At 44.6% G+C, this 17,925-nt stretch overlaps 2 protein-coding genes across 2 annotated transcripts; one reads left to right on the top strand and one right to left on the bottom strand.

Annotated features, from left to right (window-relative positions):
- The first annotated feature begins 900 nt into the window (after positions 1-900).
- Positions 901-2,771, top strand: LOC100273241 (uncharacterized). The gene is made up of 6 exons (NM_001147683.1): positions 901-1,351; positions 1,496-1,633; positions 1,847-1,933; positions 2,038-2,085; positions 2,292-2,487; positions 2,604-2,771. Exons 1-6 carry the CDS (start codon positions 1,085-1,087, stop codon positions 2,615-2,617), a joined length of 750 nt encoding a protein of 249 aa, NP_001141155.1. The 5' UTR covers positions 901-1,084; the 3' UTR covers positions 2,618-2,771.
- A 527-nt stretch (positions 2,772-3,298) lies between these two features.
- LOC100282303 (26S proteasome non-ATPase regulatory subunit 6) lies at positions 3,299-6,604 on the bottom strand. Its single transcript, NM_001155215.2, has 8 exons — positions 6,338-6,604; positions 6,140-6,254; positions 4,878-4,968; positions 4,639-4,784; positions 4,331-4,550; positions 4,145-4,253; positions 3,871-4,039; positions 3,299-3,776 (listed from the first exon to the last, which is right to left on the bottom strand). The coding sequence occupies exons 1-8, from the start codon at positions 6,480-6,482 to the stop codon at positions 3,602-3,604; spliced, it is 1,170 nt and encodes a 389-aa protein (NP_001148687.1). The 5' UTR covers positions 6,483-6,604; the 3' UTR covers positions 3,299-3,601.
- Between the last annotated feature and the right edge of the window lie 11,321 nt (positions 6,605-17,925).

The following is a 17,925-nucleotide window of genomic DNA, read 5'->3' as shown; positions in this document are numbered from 1 at the left end:
ATTGTCCCCTGATTTTTTTATAGAAAAAACATGTTTCCGGATTGCCTAAAGAGTCTGCGATGCATCTCCTGATTATTTCACGCTATTTTAACTATTTAAAGTCTATATAATATACTATCTACATACTCCAGTGCTACTCAATTTGACAATTTCAACGACAAGAGGACCGGGAAAAAAAACGGAGGACGAAAGAATGATATGGGCTACTCGACGTCTAGTGGTCTGTTAGGGCTTTGGAACGAAGCTAGAGGAGTGACACATCAAATGGCAATGGTCTTCTGCTGCTCGAGAAGGAGCTGAGGCATCTGTTGTGATCAAGTGAGAACAACATGGACTCTCGTAGTATATGCGGCCTGATTCTGTCGAGCGTCAACAATCTGGCGGAGGAAGATCATTTGCCTTGACTGTTCTGATCGCCAGATGGGTTGACTTCGGACACTGCACGGTCCAGCAGTTGAAATGGTCCCTTTTTCAAATGTCTGACTGTCTGAGACGGTCAAACCAAAGCGCGAGGGCAGCAGCAAATAGATGCTCGTTCGTGAAACTTGACCGCACACCTTCTTTTGAACGATCTCACTCACTCACACCCTCGGACGCGTTTTGAGGTGCTCGCATTCGCCTCCTTGTCGACGAGCCGACCGCACTCCATGACTCGCGAGATCCCCAATCCAACTGCACGAGTTTGATGCCCACCAACAACCTCCCTCCCAGCACCGTAACGCGCAGGGACTTTTGGGCCGCGGTCCCGTCGGCTACAAACGAGAGCAGCGTCGGGTTCCCACGGGTGCTGGGCCGCAGATTGGGCCTGGCAAGTCGGCACATCAAATCCTTTTTTTTAAAAAAAAGTTGACACGTCGAAGAGAGCAGCCGCAGGAACAGCACGCACGACTTACACTGGCACTCGAAGCCCACTTCTGGTTCCGGTGGACCCGCGTACATCGCTAAGGAACGCAGCAGCTCCCCCGACAACCACCAGATAAAGCTGCAAGCTGCTTATCTTCTCCCGTCCCATAGGTTGCTAGGCTCGGCCGTGTAGAGCAGCAAGAGCACGCCGCGCCAAGCAACAAAGAGGGACCCCGCATCCATGGAGGTGGTGGGCGGCGTGTCGCTGAGGCCGTCGCCAGCGCCGGCGCGTATCCGGACTACCCTGCCACCCGTCGACGTAGGCGGACGCTTCCTTCTCCGCCGGGTCGCGGGGCGCCAGCCGGCGAGGCGCGCGCTGGTCGTGGAGGCCCGGGGCGGCAGGGGCTGGTCGGAGCGGCAGATGCAGCAGCAGCGCCGCGCGCCGCTGCTGCCGAAAATCGAGGACGACGGCAACCCGCGATTCGTCATCTTCATCCGCACCGCCAATGTCCGTCACTAGCTCTAGACTTCTAGCTGCTGCTCGTAGCTCGGTTGGATCGGATTGGGATCTTGCTACCCATCCATATTGGTTCCGTTCTGCAAATTCGATGGCGCACCACCAAGATTTGTGGATTTTTTTTGTTTAGCGCAGGTCTACTTCTGGTACCCGCTCAACATCATCACGGGCGGTACGACGGCGAAGATCATGCTCGCCGCCAAGGACAACTTCCTCGGCAAGTACATCTACAAGGACACGCTCGCCAGGAACCTCGCCGCCGTCATTTACAAAGTAATCGATGATCAGCAGCAGCTCTTTTTTTGGCTTCATCATAGTTCCCACATTCTTAACGGCCATCCAATTTTACTACTAGTATTTGCATAGACCAGACCATATGTAGGCTAGGCTAGGCTGCCTAGCTAGGCATCCACTCGTTCTTGAAGTTGGAGAAAGCTTTAATGATCAACAGCTGACCGTGTTTGCTGTGTGTGTATGTATGGAAAGGACGAGGACGTGATCATAGACACAGCGAAAGAGCAGTACCGTGTGCTCAAGACCGAAAATCAGTTTCGGTATGGCTACAAAGTTGTGGTAGTTACCCAAAACTCAATCGCAGAAGCCTCAGTTGTTTGAGCAATTAGTTTTGTATTGGCCAACAATTAGATTTACTTGGTTCTTTTTTTTTACATGAACAGGAGAAAGGGAACATAAGGTCTGCTCTGACGACAAGCAATGTGATCGAAGTACGTTGTTTCCTTAATCTTTCTCGAGTTCTTTTACAATTTCATAGCCAATTATCCTAGCTGAAGCCCCATCATTGAACAGAACTTAAAACGACCTATCACCTATATATGCTTTTCAAGCTGAGGTGGTACGAGATGTTTGCATTTTCGGTGAGCATGTTTTGAGCGTCCTGGGTAGCCTTTAATAGTAAGATTACTCGTCTCAGCTTCCAAAGAAGGACGAGCTCAAAACCGTGGTTGACAAGGTGAAGGACTTCTTTGGCGACGTGACTGCCGGCGCCAAAGAATCCTTTGCGCAGATAACAGGGTCTGCTGTCAGCAAGGAGGAAGAGGAAGCAGAGAGCAAAGAGAAGTTCCGCTCCAAGAGACGAAAGAAGCAGCGGAAGTCGAAGGAGGGCCTCAGTAAGTACGCTGGGACTGCTTCACTGATGCAGTGTCACTTGTTTAAACCCTACTATCTTCATCCTTCCTGTTGCTTAGTCTAATCACGAGTTTTTTTTTTCGTTTACATCTTTCAGAGACGGAGAAATGATTCAGTCAGTCACACAAGTAAAGCACCGGCTGTAGTTTCGCTATCGATGTCCGAGAACTGTTCTGTAATTTCTCCAGCTTCCTTTTTTTTGTTTGTTTTGTAAAAAGACGTCGTGTAACTTCATTGCGACTAACGTGTGCTATGCCTTCTCAGTAAATCTCACAAAATGTGAAGGTACTCCCTACGTTCTGAATCATGAGTCGTTTTTGGATTTGTCTAACGGGCCGTTTGGATCCCTTCATTTTAGTGGAATTAGAATTCACCCAATAAAATAATTTATTTAGTTTGGAATTTGACATTCCGTCACTTTTCAAAGTTCAGAAATAAGGCTATCTTAAATTCATGTGGTGAAAGATGAGAAATAATTTTATACATTAGTAAAATTTGTTTCTACTCTGTAACTTACATGACACTCTTCGTCTCACTTCTTTATAGTAAAAATGTAGCACATAAATATTTCATACATTTTGCCAATAATAGTATACAAATATATTTTACATAAAAACCAAATTAACTTAATTGATATATGTCAAAATTACTATTATTAAAATGGAATTCAATTCCAATGATCCAAACGGGGCGTAAATAAAATGGATGGAGTAAAGTGTACAACCGTGTATTGATTTGGTTTCTTGGAAGGTTGAAAGTGAATGTGGCTGTACAGTGCGAATACGAATTCCATTTTCAACTGAACTCTCTTTACGGGCCGCGTATCAGAGCTCATTATGTATGTAGGTCAAAAGGGCACCAGATTGTCAAGCTAACAACTTAAGGAAGAAAATCACAGACAGAGCCACAGATAGGAAACTCGAAATGACAGGACAGCGTTTACTGATTAAAACACAAATATTCTGCACTTAAAACACAGATGTTCTTAGGGCTTGTTCCCCAATCCCCACTCAAGGAGAGATGTCTTGTGGAAGACGTAGGGTGGGAAACATTTGCAGGCGCCGATTGCAGGAATAGCTCCAACACAAACAGTCCTTACAGGTCAATGACCCGTGAAAGCTTCTGGATGCGGTTCAGCAAGAAGTCCCCTTGCTTGATGGTCGCCTGGTAGAAAGCATTCCTCTCATCAGGTCGGTTAGTCTCCAGAACACCAGCAACCTTATCAATCTTGCAGTGCAGCTTCCCAGCTGCAATGAACCGTGACAGTTCCCTGCAACAGGTGGAAGGAAGACTTTATGAATACAACACAGTATGAGAAAACCAAATTATCGTTCATTGGGAATTGCAACAACAGAATCACGTACTGGTCAATGAAATCAACAGTTACACCGAACGCAGTGGCCATTGCTTCCATTGTCACACTCTTGTATGACTCTAAGAACTGTGAGTATACCACGGTGCGCACTTCCCTCATGTAGTAGCGGAAATGAGGCTGAAGATAACGGTCTAACTTGATTTGCTCTGTCAGACCAGCTGGAAACAATTATAGACCATATCAATGCAAGCCACAAAATGCACCGACAGTAATCTTATAATACTGCAGGAGTATGGACATGTTATTTCAATATCTGAACTTACAAAATGCAACGAAGAACGACTTATACTGGCAGTTGTACAGGGAGTTGAGAAACTCGGAGAGGTGAGGTACTTTGCCAATTACAGCCAGGATTTCTGGTGCATCTACCACCTGTAAAATTTCTCGTTATCGAAGAAACCATGATATGGTGACAAGGAAGCATAGCATAGTAGGCAAAGTTGAAATACCTTTTGTTTCAGAGATACACGATCCAATGTGATGACACTTGTGAGGACTGTATAGAAGATGAACGTATCATATGGGAATATCTCATAAGTTGTGAAAGTCGAAATCGAGTCTAAAAATAAGCTGGCAGCTTTCTTGAAGTTTCTGGTTGCCATGCAGTACAAGCCTTCATATACTTTCAACCTGTTCTTCCTCTCCCAATCGCCTCCTTCCTCAAACAAGCTTCAGACAGTGAAATATATGGTCAAAAATCACCCTAACTCTATGTGCCGAATTACAGATTAGAACTGCAGACAAAGATAGAGCTTACTTCTTTGCCTTATCGATGGATTTTGATATCAGATCAAAATCCATGTAGAAAAAACCAATCTGCAAAGTGTGGAACACAAGATCCATCTTTTGGCCAACAGCTACAGTTTTTCCTTCAGTGACTTTAAGCTGTTCCAGGGCCTTTTCCTGAAATAATGGTTCAAAAATGTATCAACCATAAGACACTTTTTTTTGTGAACAATACCGCAGATAAAATTGTAGAAACACAGCAAGTCCTACCTTCTCACCGACCCTTATAAAGTACAAAGATTTGGCAAGATGTGCTTCACGGACTTCGCTCTCACCCAAGTTCTCCTCCGCATCAGCAATTCTTCAAAAAAAAGTTCAGTTTTGGAAGAACAAAATATGTACTTGTAAACTCACTTGAAAATTGCATCATTATATACGCAGTGAAAATACAAATATTTTGCAAGGTTAACATTTCAGGGGCTCTGTTGAAATATCTAGTGTAGTTATCTTAACTTGTTCTTCCTTCACACTCAGATGGCCAAAGGTAACCTCATTTACACTGAACTAAACTTATCTGAGTTTTATTCATGTAGTGCATAGACTCATCTGATATCAGTTCAATTGAACATCAAAACCTTGAATTCTGAACTGTGTGTAGCCTTTAGAACCCCTAACTACCTTCCTCAACCGTAGCTAGACCATGCAACAGAAACACAATAAGAAAAAGTAGATGCAGCCCACCTCAAAGATATCAACTAGATCTTACATGGTGTTTGGTTCCCGAAAATGTAACAGTGTCTGATTGCGGCAAGAGATAGAAAATGGTACTCATGTTTGGTTAACGTTGTACCATTATCACATACCGCGTAAATAGATACCGGCCTATTCAAGTTTGATTCCACCCCTTCCCGAGAGTTAAAACATTACAGGACACTGCTGGTGCAGCAGATCTGTGGGCCCCTTGCTCTCCATAACATTATGGTGCCCCAAGCAAACAGATTAATTAATCACTGATGCTGCCTCCACTCCCTTCATGATCCATTTCCCAAACTATTTACATTACCACTGATGGCTAATTTGGATAAATTAATTCCCCATGGGGATTGGAGGGGATTGAGGGGTAAATGAACTAATTTCCCCATCAATCCACTCCAATCCCCTGCAGAATCATGGGTCCAAACTAGCCCTGAGTGAACCAAACACCGTGTAGGTGTGGACATAAGTGTTGAACGTAATTAGGCACGAACTAAAACATTGGAGGACTTTTTGCTATAACCTATTCTCACCCACAAATAAGCCCTAAATTATAACCCATAATACATCAATCCAGTGTGGCGCTTCGTAAGCTATACCACCGTCCACCTATGTCTAGCGCCCAAACTGAAGTAGGCTGGTTTCAAGCAAAAGATCATGGCACAACCTGAGTTATCATTACCACAAAAGCGTTCACAAATACGGTACCAGAAGAATAATCGATATGGCCACGGCAAAGAAGACACGTCTGAGCAGCAGCAGAAAAAGAAGCTACTCACTTCTCATCTAGCTTGCGGATCTCCTCGTCAATCCTCCCACGCATCTCGGCCAGCAGCGCGGCGTCCCCCTCCAGCACACCCGCGGCGACCAGCGACTCAAACAGCGTCGCCATATCTGGAGATCCGAAAAAATCAAATCACATCAGGAGCCGCGCATCGGAGGAAGAGGGGAAGAGAAGAGGAGCGGCGGCACGGTACCATCGGATTTCACGGTGTCGAGGACTTCGGCGCGGAGGGCGACCTTGGAGAGGTCATCAACGGAGGGGTGGGATAGAAGGAAGAGCTTGTGGGCCAGCACCAGGTGCCGCTCCTGCTTCCCCTCCTCGCCGGCGCCGCCGTCCATCTCGCTAGCCGCCGGGGGTCTCGCTTCCGTTCGGTTCCGCTGGCTCTGGCTTCGGTCGCACGGAGTCTCCTCGGGTGCTCAGGCTGCTGTTTGTTTGCTAGACTCGTTTCGGTAGTTTCTACTTCAACCGGCTCACAAACAAGAAGGGTACCGAAACGTGGCCCAGTTATAAACGGCATCCAGCGGCCGTAGCCCACGGGCTGAATTTACCAAACTAAAAACTTGCTTGCAAATTGATCGTCCATCCAAACAATAGAATTGAACGGTAAGCTGAACTGTGGAATCCACAAATTGAGAACAAGTTCGATAGTAAATACTTACTCCGTAATCTCTTATTTGTCGTGTTTTAGTTCAAAAATAAACTAGCGGGTGATAAATACTCGAGAACAGAGATAGTACTTGCTGACTAGAATACCTGTGACACCAAAAGGACAAAATGTTCTAAACAGGGGCGTAGCCATAGGGTGGGCAAAGGGGGTCGTGGCCTCACCTCAATTTTTTATCTTCTTATATATATGTTTAATATGATGTGAATTGGAAAAAATAGTAAGTACATGAAGGTAAAAATGCAGCACACATCTACCATCCTATCCAACAATCCAACTCCACAACTCTCTAAAACAACCCAATTCCGTTTCTGTTCTGTTATCGTTGTATTCGATCGACACAAGGTAGAAGCTCTCGACTCCGTCGTCGTCATCCCCTTGTTGTACTCGCCCTGACTTTGTCGTTTACCGCCTTCTGCATTGCCCCAATGTTGCTGCCACACCTAGCTACCCTTCTGCGCTCACCGGCTCTGTCGCTGCACCAATGTCGTTGTCGCCCGTCCATCCCCCTTCTGCCTGCGCTCACACACCCACACAATTCAGTCATTCAACCATCGCAACATTGACGCGTAGTTTTTTCTTGTTCATATTTTTCTCTTCTTTCAAATTTTAATTTCTATTGTTCGATCACTAGATTCTATATGCACTGTTACATCTGTTTTGTAGTCTTTCTAGATGTCTTATGATTTTGTTTGGCCCTACATGAAATTATATCCTGCGTCCGCCACTGGTTCTAAATAGAGTTTCAGACTTGATAAACTCAAACACAGGAGAGTGAGATGAAGAATTAGTGCGAAATATGTTTTGGGACATTGATGATCGCCTCATTAACACTTCCAGTGGGCCTTGATCAGGAGGACTATGTTGCGTGACATCATGATAAAAAAAGAAAGATTCTCAATGAAATATGCCTACCATACATTAAAAGATGCAAAAGAGTTTAGCTTAAAAAACAAGAGGATCAATCTTCTTCAAGAGAAGAAAACACTAAGAAGTTGTGGAAACCGATATGGAAATTTAAATGTCGCCCCAGGGTGTTACACTTCATTTGGTGATTAGCTCGTTGCAGCTTCAATCTGAGAATGAATATAAGGAAACATGGAATGACCATTGATACATTATGATATATGTGTAACAGATTTGATAAAGATGGTGGCCATATTATTCTAAAGTGTAAAGTTATGAAAAACTGCCGGAGGATTTTGAATTTTGAAAATATTCGTGTGTCTTTGATGAATGACACTTCGAGAAAACATTTTGTACAAATGATTGTGCAGTTGGATGAGCTGGCAGCATTGGATGTTTTCATCTACTTTGGATCTGGTGGGAGGCACGAAATAAAAAGAATGACGGTGAAAGACTAATAACACTAGAGGAGATCAAACACAAAGATGAAAACTTATAATGGCAGTGTGAGCTAGCTAACTCAAAGAAAATACAAGGTCATTTTCAGTCGTCAGAGAAGCTGAAATGGAACCCACCACCTGAAGGACACCTAAAAACAATTTTGATGGAGCATTCATTGAAGAAGGAAAGAGAGGAGCGTGGGGTTTATAATAATAGACCTTCATGACAGGGAGTTGCTACAGGGGCTAAAAACTTAGCACACACAGCACTGAGAAGGGCGACATACATGTGATTTTCACATATTATTTCGTAATCTAATTGTTTGAATCTAATAAGAGTTTTCAGCTCTGATGACTTTGATCTTGTACCAATGAGTCTACTTTTCAAGGAAGGGCGCTATCTACTACAAACTTCAGTGTTGAGTTTTGATCGTTGTAATCGGTCTTTGTAATGAGTGTGAGAGCTTGCTCGCTTAGCGTTGAATGGTGGAACTGACCAATTATTGGTGTGGGATGATCCTTTTCTAGTTTTTGTAAACGGTCTCCTGGTTTGTGATTTAGATGAACCTGTTTAATAAAGCGAGTTTGCCTAGTTTCAAAAAATACTTGTTGGTTTTCCCACTCGCTGCAATTCACCGAGTAAGATTTTATAAAAAATACGAGATAGACCTACATTGTTTTTTAATAATAGTATATCGACTCACATAACGTGGATGCACATACACACACTCAGTGGCAGAATGAGGATTTGCTAAAAATGTGGGCCCACTTATAACAAAATCACACAAAAAACAATTTTGTAACATTTATCTACCAAGTGGATCAATCCAGTAAACTATTGAATTCCTCGAACAATTTACTTTAAGTAATCCTCCGGTTGGCCTTATACAGATTCTTTTAACATCCTTTTCCTCGTAACTAGGATTCACATCTACTTTTGTCGGCCCTTGTTGGGGGCCTACTTTGCCGAAGATCCTCAAAACCCTCATATTCGGTTTGAGAAATTGTGTTTCTGGTACAACACAAAAAGACAATGAAGCAAACCTTCATTAGGAGCAACTTGTAAATTGGAAAGGAGAAGCTATGGAGCTTCATCTGTAGGATTGACATTGTGAAGGTGTGAACCAAAGCCAACAACTTCATCGTTGAATGCCTTTATTCACGAAGCGGGGAAGAGGAAGAACTAGAAGTCTTGTTCAACAAGAAAGGAGAAAAGATGATATTGCCCATGTGATACTTGTAAATCATATGTGTGAACCTCGTAGGCATACTTGTAATTTCATACGAAGTTGTACCTCTCTCCTATAAATAGAGGAACGGTGTCATGCATGAATTCACCTTTCGAGAGCTCGGAGCTTCGTCTAATGAAAGGGAAATGTGCCCTTCGACCATTTCTAGTTGTTTTTGTGATCAAATGCTCAACCCACCACATTGGACTAACCACTTGATATGAGCATGAGCACAGGGTCTAGCAAAAAGAAGTTGAAGGCAACAAGTTCATATGAGATGAATTGAAGGGCCAAAAGTGTAACTTTGAGCAAACCAACATAAACATGAGGTTTAAGTGTTTGGATAAGTTGCACACACCCTACTCTATGTTTCTAGCACTTTGTTTTGGCTACTAACTCAATTTTGCAAAGAAAGTGCCTTTTGGACTTAGTTTCAGGCATATTGAAAATTCTGGTGAAATAAATGAGAAAATGTATACTTCCTACACTTAGTCAATTGGATTAACTGCTAACTATGTTTGTCTAAGTCATAGGGAAGCTACCAAGAAGATCCAAAAGTAGTTAGAGAAGTTTGGCTCAAAAGAGCCAAACTGGTGCTGAACTGGGCAGCATCGCACAACCTGATGAACCACACCGGACAGTCCGGTGACTGTATGACTAAAGTCCTCGGCCTCAAGATTCTTTTTTTGTTAAAATTCATGAGATGGTCTAGGCACCCTCACTGGACAATCTAGTGATATTTGTACAATGACTACTTCGTCTTCAGCTGCAAATCCAACGGTCATAATGTCATATAGGCACACCGGACAGTCCAGTGCCCCCAGAACAGGAAAGCATCCAATCAGGTTGATTTGGTGGTTGTTATTGTGCGTTGTGCGGTGCACACCGGACAGTCCAATGCATATGCAGACACGGAAACTTTTGGGCTTCCAAATGAAGCTCGAACAGTTCCTAGGTCCCTTGGGGTTATAAAAGGGACCCTAGGTGCCTTGTGCCAGCACCCAAGCATCTCAAGAGCACATCAACACTCCGACACTCTACGACCATGCCCTCTAGTGATTTGTGAGAGATCCGAGCATTGTTGTTGAGTTGTTCTTGTGTGATCTTGTACTTACACTCTTGTCTTTGCTTCTTGCGTGTGTTGCTGCATTGTTCTTTTGAGTGCATATTCTTTCTCCCTCCTTACTACAAGTGTTGATTGAAATCATTGTGTAAGGTTGTGAGAGACTCCAAATTTGTGGAGGTTCTTGAGAGCACCTAGAGGGGGGGGGTGAATAGGTGATCCTGTAAAACTTAAACTTATAGCCACAAAAACTTGTTAAGTGTTAGCACAATAATTGCCAAGTGGCTAGAGAGGAGTCTCAACAAAACACAATACCACAAGAGATCAAACACAGAGATGACACAGTGGTTTATCCCGTGGTTCGGCCAAGACCAACGCTTGCCTACTCCACGTTGTGGCGTCCCAACGGACGAGGGTTGCAATCAACCCCTCTCAAGCGGTCCAAAGACCAACTTGAATACCACGGTGTTTTGCTTTGCCTTTCAATATCCCGTTTGCGAGGAATCTCCACAACTTGGAGCCTCTCGCCCTTACACTTAAGATTCACAAAGAAATACGGAGTAAGGGAGAAACTAGGAATGCACACAAGACTCAAAATCAGAGCAACAGCACGCACACAAGTCGCAACAAGAGCTCGCAACACAACTCAATGAGTTCACAACTCAACAAGAGCTCTAGATGCTATCACAATGAACCAAATGCGTGGAATCGATGTCTTGGTGCTTAGGAATGTTGTAGGAATGCTTGATATACTCCTCCATGCGCCTAGGGGTCCCTTTTATAGCCCCAAGGCAGCTAGGAGCCGTTGAGAGCAATCCAGGAAGGCTGATCTTGCCTTCTGTCGACTGGCGCACAGGACAGTCCGGTGCACACCGGACACTGTCCGGTGCCCGATTTCTTTCCTTAAACGGCGCAGCCGACCGTTGGCAGCCAGAGAGCCGTTGGCGCACCGGACATGTCCGGTGCACACCGGACAGTCCGGTGCCCCCTCCCGACCGTTGGCCCGGCCACGTGTCGCGCGCAGATTCCGCGGCCGACCGTTGGCTCACCGGACAGTCCGGTGAATTTTAGCCGTACGCCGTCGGCGAATTCCCGAGAGCGACCACTTCGCCCGAGCCAGCCTAGCGCACCACCGGACACTGTCCGGTGCACCACCAGACAGTTCGGTGTGCCAGACAGAGCTGAGTCTTGGCTGTACACAGCCAAGCCTTTTTCACCTCTTTTCTTTTCTTCTTCTTTCTGTTTCTAACACTTAGACAAGTATATTAGTACACAAAACCAATGTACTAAGGCTTAGAAACATACCTTTACTCTTGATTTGCACTTTGTTCATCCATGGGCATAGATTCACATTTAAGCACTTGTGTTGGCACTCAATCACCAAAATACTTAGAAATGGCCCAAGGGCACATTTCCCTTTCAATCTCCCCCTTTTTGGTGATTTATGCCAACACAACATAAAGCAACTAGAACAAGTGCAATATCACTTCAAATAAAAACTCAAATTTATTTTGATTCAATTTTGGCATATATGGATCATCCTTTGCCACCACTTGGTTTGTTTTTGCAAATCAAACTCAAATCTCTATCTCTAAGTCAAACACACATGTTGAAGCATAAATAGAGTCATTCCAAAAGAGATTGATCAAAGATTTCAAAAACTCCCCCTATTTCCCATAATCAACACTTCTCCCCACAAGAGGCCAACTTTTGACAAAAGAGACAATGCAAGAGTTTTGACAAAACAAAAAGCTCTATTTTACTATTTTCAAAATTTCTCAAGTGGTAGCTGATCCATTTATTGCTTTGGCCTTTATTTTCTCCCCCTTTGGCATCAAGCACCAAAACGAGATCAATCTTGGCCCTTTAACCTCATTGCCTCACCAAATTCTTCAATTAAGAGCAAAATAGGCAATAAGAGTTTAAAGATGAACTTGGAAAAGTTACTCTTTTCATCGGAGTGCAGTGGAAGTCTTGCATGGTCCAAGTCCACCTTTTCCCTTTCAATCCTTCTTTGAGACTAAAGCATCAAACTCAAGCACAGGATTAGTCTCAAAGGGTCAAGTTGTAACACATCTCCCCCTAAACATGTGCATCACTTTGCAACGGACTTGTGAGGTCCAGGGAGTGTTTGTACACCTTGAGCACCACAATAAGCAACAAAATGCATAAGGAAAATGATCAAAGGCATAAACACATGTATGCTACACTTCAATCCAAGTTCCGCGAATCTAAGACATTTAGCTCACTACGCAGCCTGCAAAAGGTCTTCTCATCTAGAGGCTTGGTAAAGATATCGGCTAGCTGGTTCTCGGTGCTAACATGAAACACTTCGATATCTCCCTTTTGCTGGTGGTCTCTCAAAAAGTGATGCCGGATGTCTATGTGCTTTGTGTGGCTGTGCTCAACAGGATTTTCCGCCATGCGGATAGCACTCTCATTATCACATAGGAGTGGGACTTTGCTCAGATTGTAGCCAAAGTCCCGGAGAGTTTGCCTCATCCAAAGCAGTTGCGCGCAACACTGTCCTGCGGCAACGTACTCGGCCTCAGCGGTGGATAGGGCAACGGAGGTTTGTTTCTTAGAGTTCTATGACACCAGGGACCTTCCTAAGAATTGGCACGTCCCCGATGTACTCTTCCTATCGACCTTACATCCAGCATAGTCGGAGTCTGAGTATCCAACCAAGTCAAAGGTAGACCCCTTTGGATACCAGAGCCCGAAGCAAGGTGTAGCAACCAAATATCTAAGAATTCGCTTCACCGCCACTAAGTGACACTCCTTAGGATCGGATTGAAATCTAGCACACATGCATACGCTAAGCATAATATCCGGTCTACTAGCACATAAATAAAGCAAAGAACCTATCATTGACCGGTATGCTTTTTGATCAACGAACTTACCTCCTTTGTTGAGATCGGTGTGTCCGTCGGTTCCCATCGGAGTCTTTGCGGGCTTGGCGTCCTTCATCCCAAACCGCTTTAGCAGATCTTGCGTGTACTTCGTTTGGGAGATGAAGGTGCCGTCCTTGAGTTGCTTCACTTGGAACCTGATAGTCGCCTAGAGGGGGGGGGTGAATAGGGCGAAACTGAAATTTACAAATATAAACACAACTACAAGCCGGGTTAGCGTTAGAAATATAAACGAGTCCGCGAGAGAGGGCGCAAAAACAAATCCCAAGCGAATAAGCAAGTGAGACACGGAGATTTGTTTTACCGAGGTTCGGTTCTTGCAAACCTACTCCCCGTTGAGGAGGCCACAAAGGCCGGGTCTCTTTCAACCCTTCCCTCTCTCAAACGGTCCCTCGGACCGAGTGAGCTTTCCTTCTTCTCAATCAACCGGGAACAAAACTTCCCCGCAAGGGCCACCACACAATCGGTGCCTCTTGCCTCGGTTACAATTGAGTGTTGATCACAAGAGCAAAAGAGAAAGAAAGAATGCGATCCAAGCGCAAGAGCTCAAATGAACACGGCAAATCACTCTCTCTAGTCACTAGGGTTTTGTGTGGAATTGGAGAGGGTTTGATCTCTTTGAATGTGTCTAGAATTGAATGCCTAGAGCTCTTGTAAGTGGTTGAGAAGTGGAAAACTTGGATGGCAATGAATGTGGGGTGGTTGGGGTATTTATAGCCCCAACCACCAAATGTGGCCGTTGCTGGGAGCTCTCTGTTCGATGGCGCACCGGACAGTCCGGTGCACACCGGACAGTCCGGTGCCCCTGCCACGTCATCACTGCCGTTGGATTCTAGCCGTTGGAGCTTCTGACTTGTGGACCCGCCTGGGTGTCCGGTGCACACCGGACATGCACTGTTTGATGTCCGGTGCACCGGTATGGGCAGCCCTGACGTCTGCGCGCGCTGCGCGCGCATTTAATGCTGCGCAGAGAGCCGTTGGCGCCGCAGAGAGCCGTTGCTCCGCTGTCACACCGGACAGTCCGGTGCACACCGGACAGTCCGGTGAATTTTAGCGGAGCGGCTGCCGCGCGAACCCGAGGCTGGCGAGTTCAGGAGGCCGAGCTTCCTTGGAGCACCGGACATGTCCGGTGCACACCGGACAGTCCGGTGAATTATAGCGCGCCGGCTTCCGAGAATTCCCGAGAGTGAAGAGTTGGAGTCTGAGTCCCCTGGTGCACCGGACAGGTACTGTTTACTGTCCGGTGGCACACCGGACAGTCCGGTGCGCCAGACCAGGGGTGCCCTCGGTTGCCCCTTTGCTCCTTTATTGAATCCAACACTTGGTCTTTTTATTGGCTAGATGTGAACCTTTTGCACCTGTATAACTTATACACTAGAGCAAACTAGTCAGTCCAATATTTGTGTTGGGCAATTCAACCACCAAAATTATTTAGGAACTAGGTGTAAGCCTAATTCCCTTTCAATCTCCCCCTTTTTGGTGATTGATGCCAACACAAACCAAAGCAAATATAGAAGTGCATAATTGAACTAGTTTACATAATGTAAGTGCAAAGGTTACTTGGAATTGAGCCAATATAACTACTTACAAGATATGCAAGGAATGTTTCTTTCTTATATAACATTTTGGACCACGTTTGCACCACATGTTTTGTTTTTGCAAATTCTTTTTGTAAATCCATTTCAAAGATCTTTTGCAAATAGTCATAGGTACATGAATAAGAGTTTGCAAAGCATTTTCAAGATTTGAAATTGTCTCCCCCTATTTCAAATGCTTTTCCTTTGACTAAACAAAACTCCCCCTAAAAGAGATCCACCTCTTAGTGTTCAAGAGGGTTTTGATATACCATTTTTGAAATATTACTTTCTCCCCCTTTTGAACACAATAGGATACCAAATGATAAAGACTTTTGGAAAGCACTAAGTTTTTGAATTTGGTGGTGGTGGTGCGGTCCTTTTGCTTTGGGCTCATTTCTCCCCCTTTTTGGCATGAATCGCCAAAAACGGAATTATTAGAGCCCTCTAAGTGCTGTCTTCCCCTTTGGTCATAAAATAAATGAGTTAAGATTATACCAAAAAGCGAAGCTTTTGAGCTTTTACTCTCTTCCCCAGGGATGAAGTTCTTTTCTTTGATGCTCATTTCTCCCCCAAAGAATAGAGAGTTGCTCGGAGTGATGGCGAAGTATGAGTTACGGAGTGGAAGCCTTTGTCTTCGCCGAAGACTCCAATTCCCTTTCAATATACCTATGACTTGGTTTGAAATAGACTTGAAAACACATTAGTCATAGCATATAGAAGAGATATGATCAAAGGTATTTAAATGAGCTATGTGTGCAAGCTTAGCAAAAGAAATTTCTAGAATCAAGAATATTGAGCTCATGCCTAAGTCTGGTAAAAGATTGTTCATCAAGTGGCTTGGTAAAGATATCGGCTAATTGATCTTTAGTGTAAATGTAAGAAATCTCGATATCCCCCTTTTGTTGGTGATCCCTAAGAAAATGATACCGAATGGCTATGTGCTTAGTGCGGCTATGCTCGACGGGATTGTCGGCCATTTTAATTGCACTTTCATTATCACATAGCAAAGGGACTTTGGTTAATTTGTAACCGTAGTCCCGCAGGGTTTGCCTCATCCAAAGCAATTGCGCGCAACAATGTCCTGCGGCAATGTACTCGGCTTCGGCGGTGGAAAGAGCGACCGAATTTTGCTTCTTTGAAGCCCATGACACCAAGGATCTTCCCAAGAACTGGCAAGTCCCCGATGTGCTCTTCCTATTGATCTTACACCCCGCCCAATCGGCATCCGAATAACCAATCAAATCAAAAGTGGATCCCCGAGGGTACCAAAGCCCAAACTTAGGTGTATAAGCCAAACATCTCAAGATTCGTTTACGGCCGTAAGGTGTGATTCCTTAGGGTCGGCTTGAAATCTTGCACACATGCAAACGGAAAGCATAATGTCCGGTCGAGATGCACATAAATAAAGCAATGAACCAATCATCGACCGGTATACCTTTTGATCCACGGACTTACCTCCCGTGTCGAGGTCGAGATGCCCATTTGTTCCCATGGGTGTCTTGATGGGCTTGGCATCCTTCATCCCAAACTTAGCAAGAATGTCTTGAGTGTACTTCGTTTGGCTAATGAAGGTGCCCTCTTGGAGTTGCTTGACTTGGAATCCTAGAAAATACTTCAACTCCCCCATCATCGACATCTCGAATTTCTGTGTCATGATCCTACTAAACTCTTCACATGTAGACTCGTTAGTAGACCCAAATATAATATCATCAACATAAATTTGGCATACAAACAAGTCATTTTCAAGAGTTTTAGTAAAGAGTGTAGGATCGGCCTTGCCAACTTTGAAGCCATTAGCAATAAGGAAATCTCTCAGGCATTCATACCATGCTCTTGGGGCTTGCTTGAGCCCATAAAGCGCCTTAGAGAGCCTATAGACATGGTTAGGGTACTCACTGTCTTCAAAGCCGGGAGGTTGCTCAACATAGACCTCTTCCTTGATCGGTCCGTTGAGGAAGGCACTTTTCACGTCCATTTGATAAAGCTTAAAGCCATGGTAAGTAGCATAGGCTAATAATATGCGGATTGACTCAAGCCTAGCTACGGGTGCATAGGTTTCACCGAAATCCAAACCTTCGACTTGTGAATACCCTTTGGCTACGAGTCGAGCTTTGTTCCTTGTCACCACACCATGCTCATCTTGCTTGTTGCGGAAGACCCATTTGGTTCCTACAACATTTTGGTTAGGACGTGGAACTAAATGCCAGACCTCATTCCTCGTGAAATTGTTGAGCTCCTCTTGCATCGCCACCACCCAATCCGAATCTTGGAGAGCTTCCTCTACCCTGTGTGGCTCAATAGAGGAAACAAAAGAGTAATGTTCACAAAAATGAGCAACCCGAGATCGTGTAGTTACCCCCTTATGAATGTCGCCGAGGATGGTGTCGACGGGGTGATCTCGTTGTATTGCTTGGTGGACTCTTGGGTGTGGCGGTCTTGGTTCTTCCTCATCCTCCTTTTCTTGATCATTTGTATCTCCCCCTTGATCATTGCTATCATCTTGAGGTGGCTCGTCTTCTTGATTTTGCTCTTCATCATTTTGAGCCTCATCCTCATTTTGAGTTGGTGGAGATGCTTGCATGGAGGTGGATGGTTGATCTTGTGTACTTGGAGGCTCTTCGGATTCCTTAGGACACACATCCCCAATGGACATGTTCCTAAGCGCTATGCATGGAGCCTGTTCTTCACCTATCTCATCAAGATCAATTTGCTCTACTTGAGAGCCGTTAGTTTCATCAAACACAACGTCACAAGAGACTTCAACTAGTCCAGTGGACTTGTTAAAGACCCTATATGCCCTTGTGTTTGAGTCATAACCAAGTAAAAAGCCTTCTATAGTTTTAGGAGCAAATTTAGATTTTCTACCTCTTTTAATAAGAATGAAGCATTTGCTACCAAAAACTCTAAAATATGAAATGTTGGGCTTTTTACCGGTTAGGAGTTCATATGATGTCTTCTTGAGGATTCGGTGAAGATATAACCGGTTGATG

Source organism: Zea mays, chromosome 5 (assembly GCF_902167145.1).
Source record: "Zea mays cultivar B73 chromosome 5, Zm-B73-REFERENCE-NAM-5.0, whole genome shotgun sequence".
Classification (NCBI taxonomy): domain Eukaryota; kingdom Viridiplantae; phylum Streptophyta; class Magnoliopsida; order Poales; family Poaceae; genus Zea; species Zea mays.
Note: the sequence above shows the minus strand (reverse complement) of the source record. Positions and strands in the feature narration are given on the sequence as shown.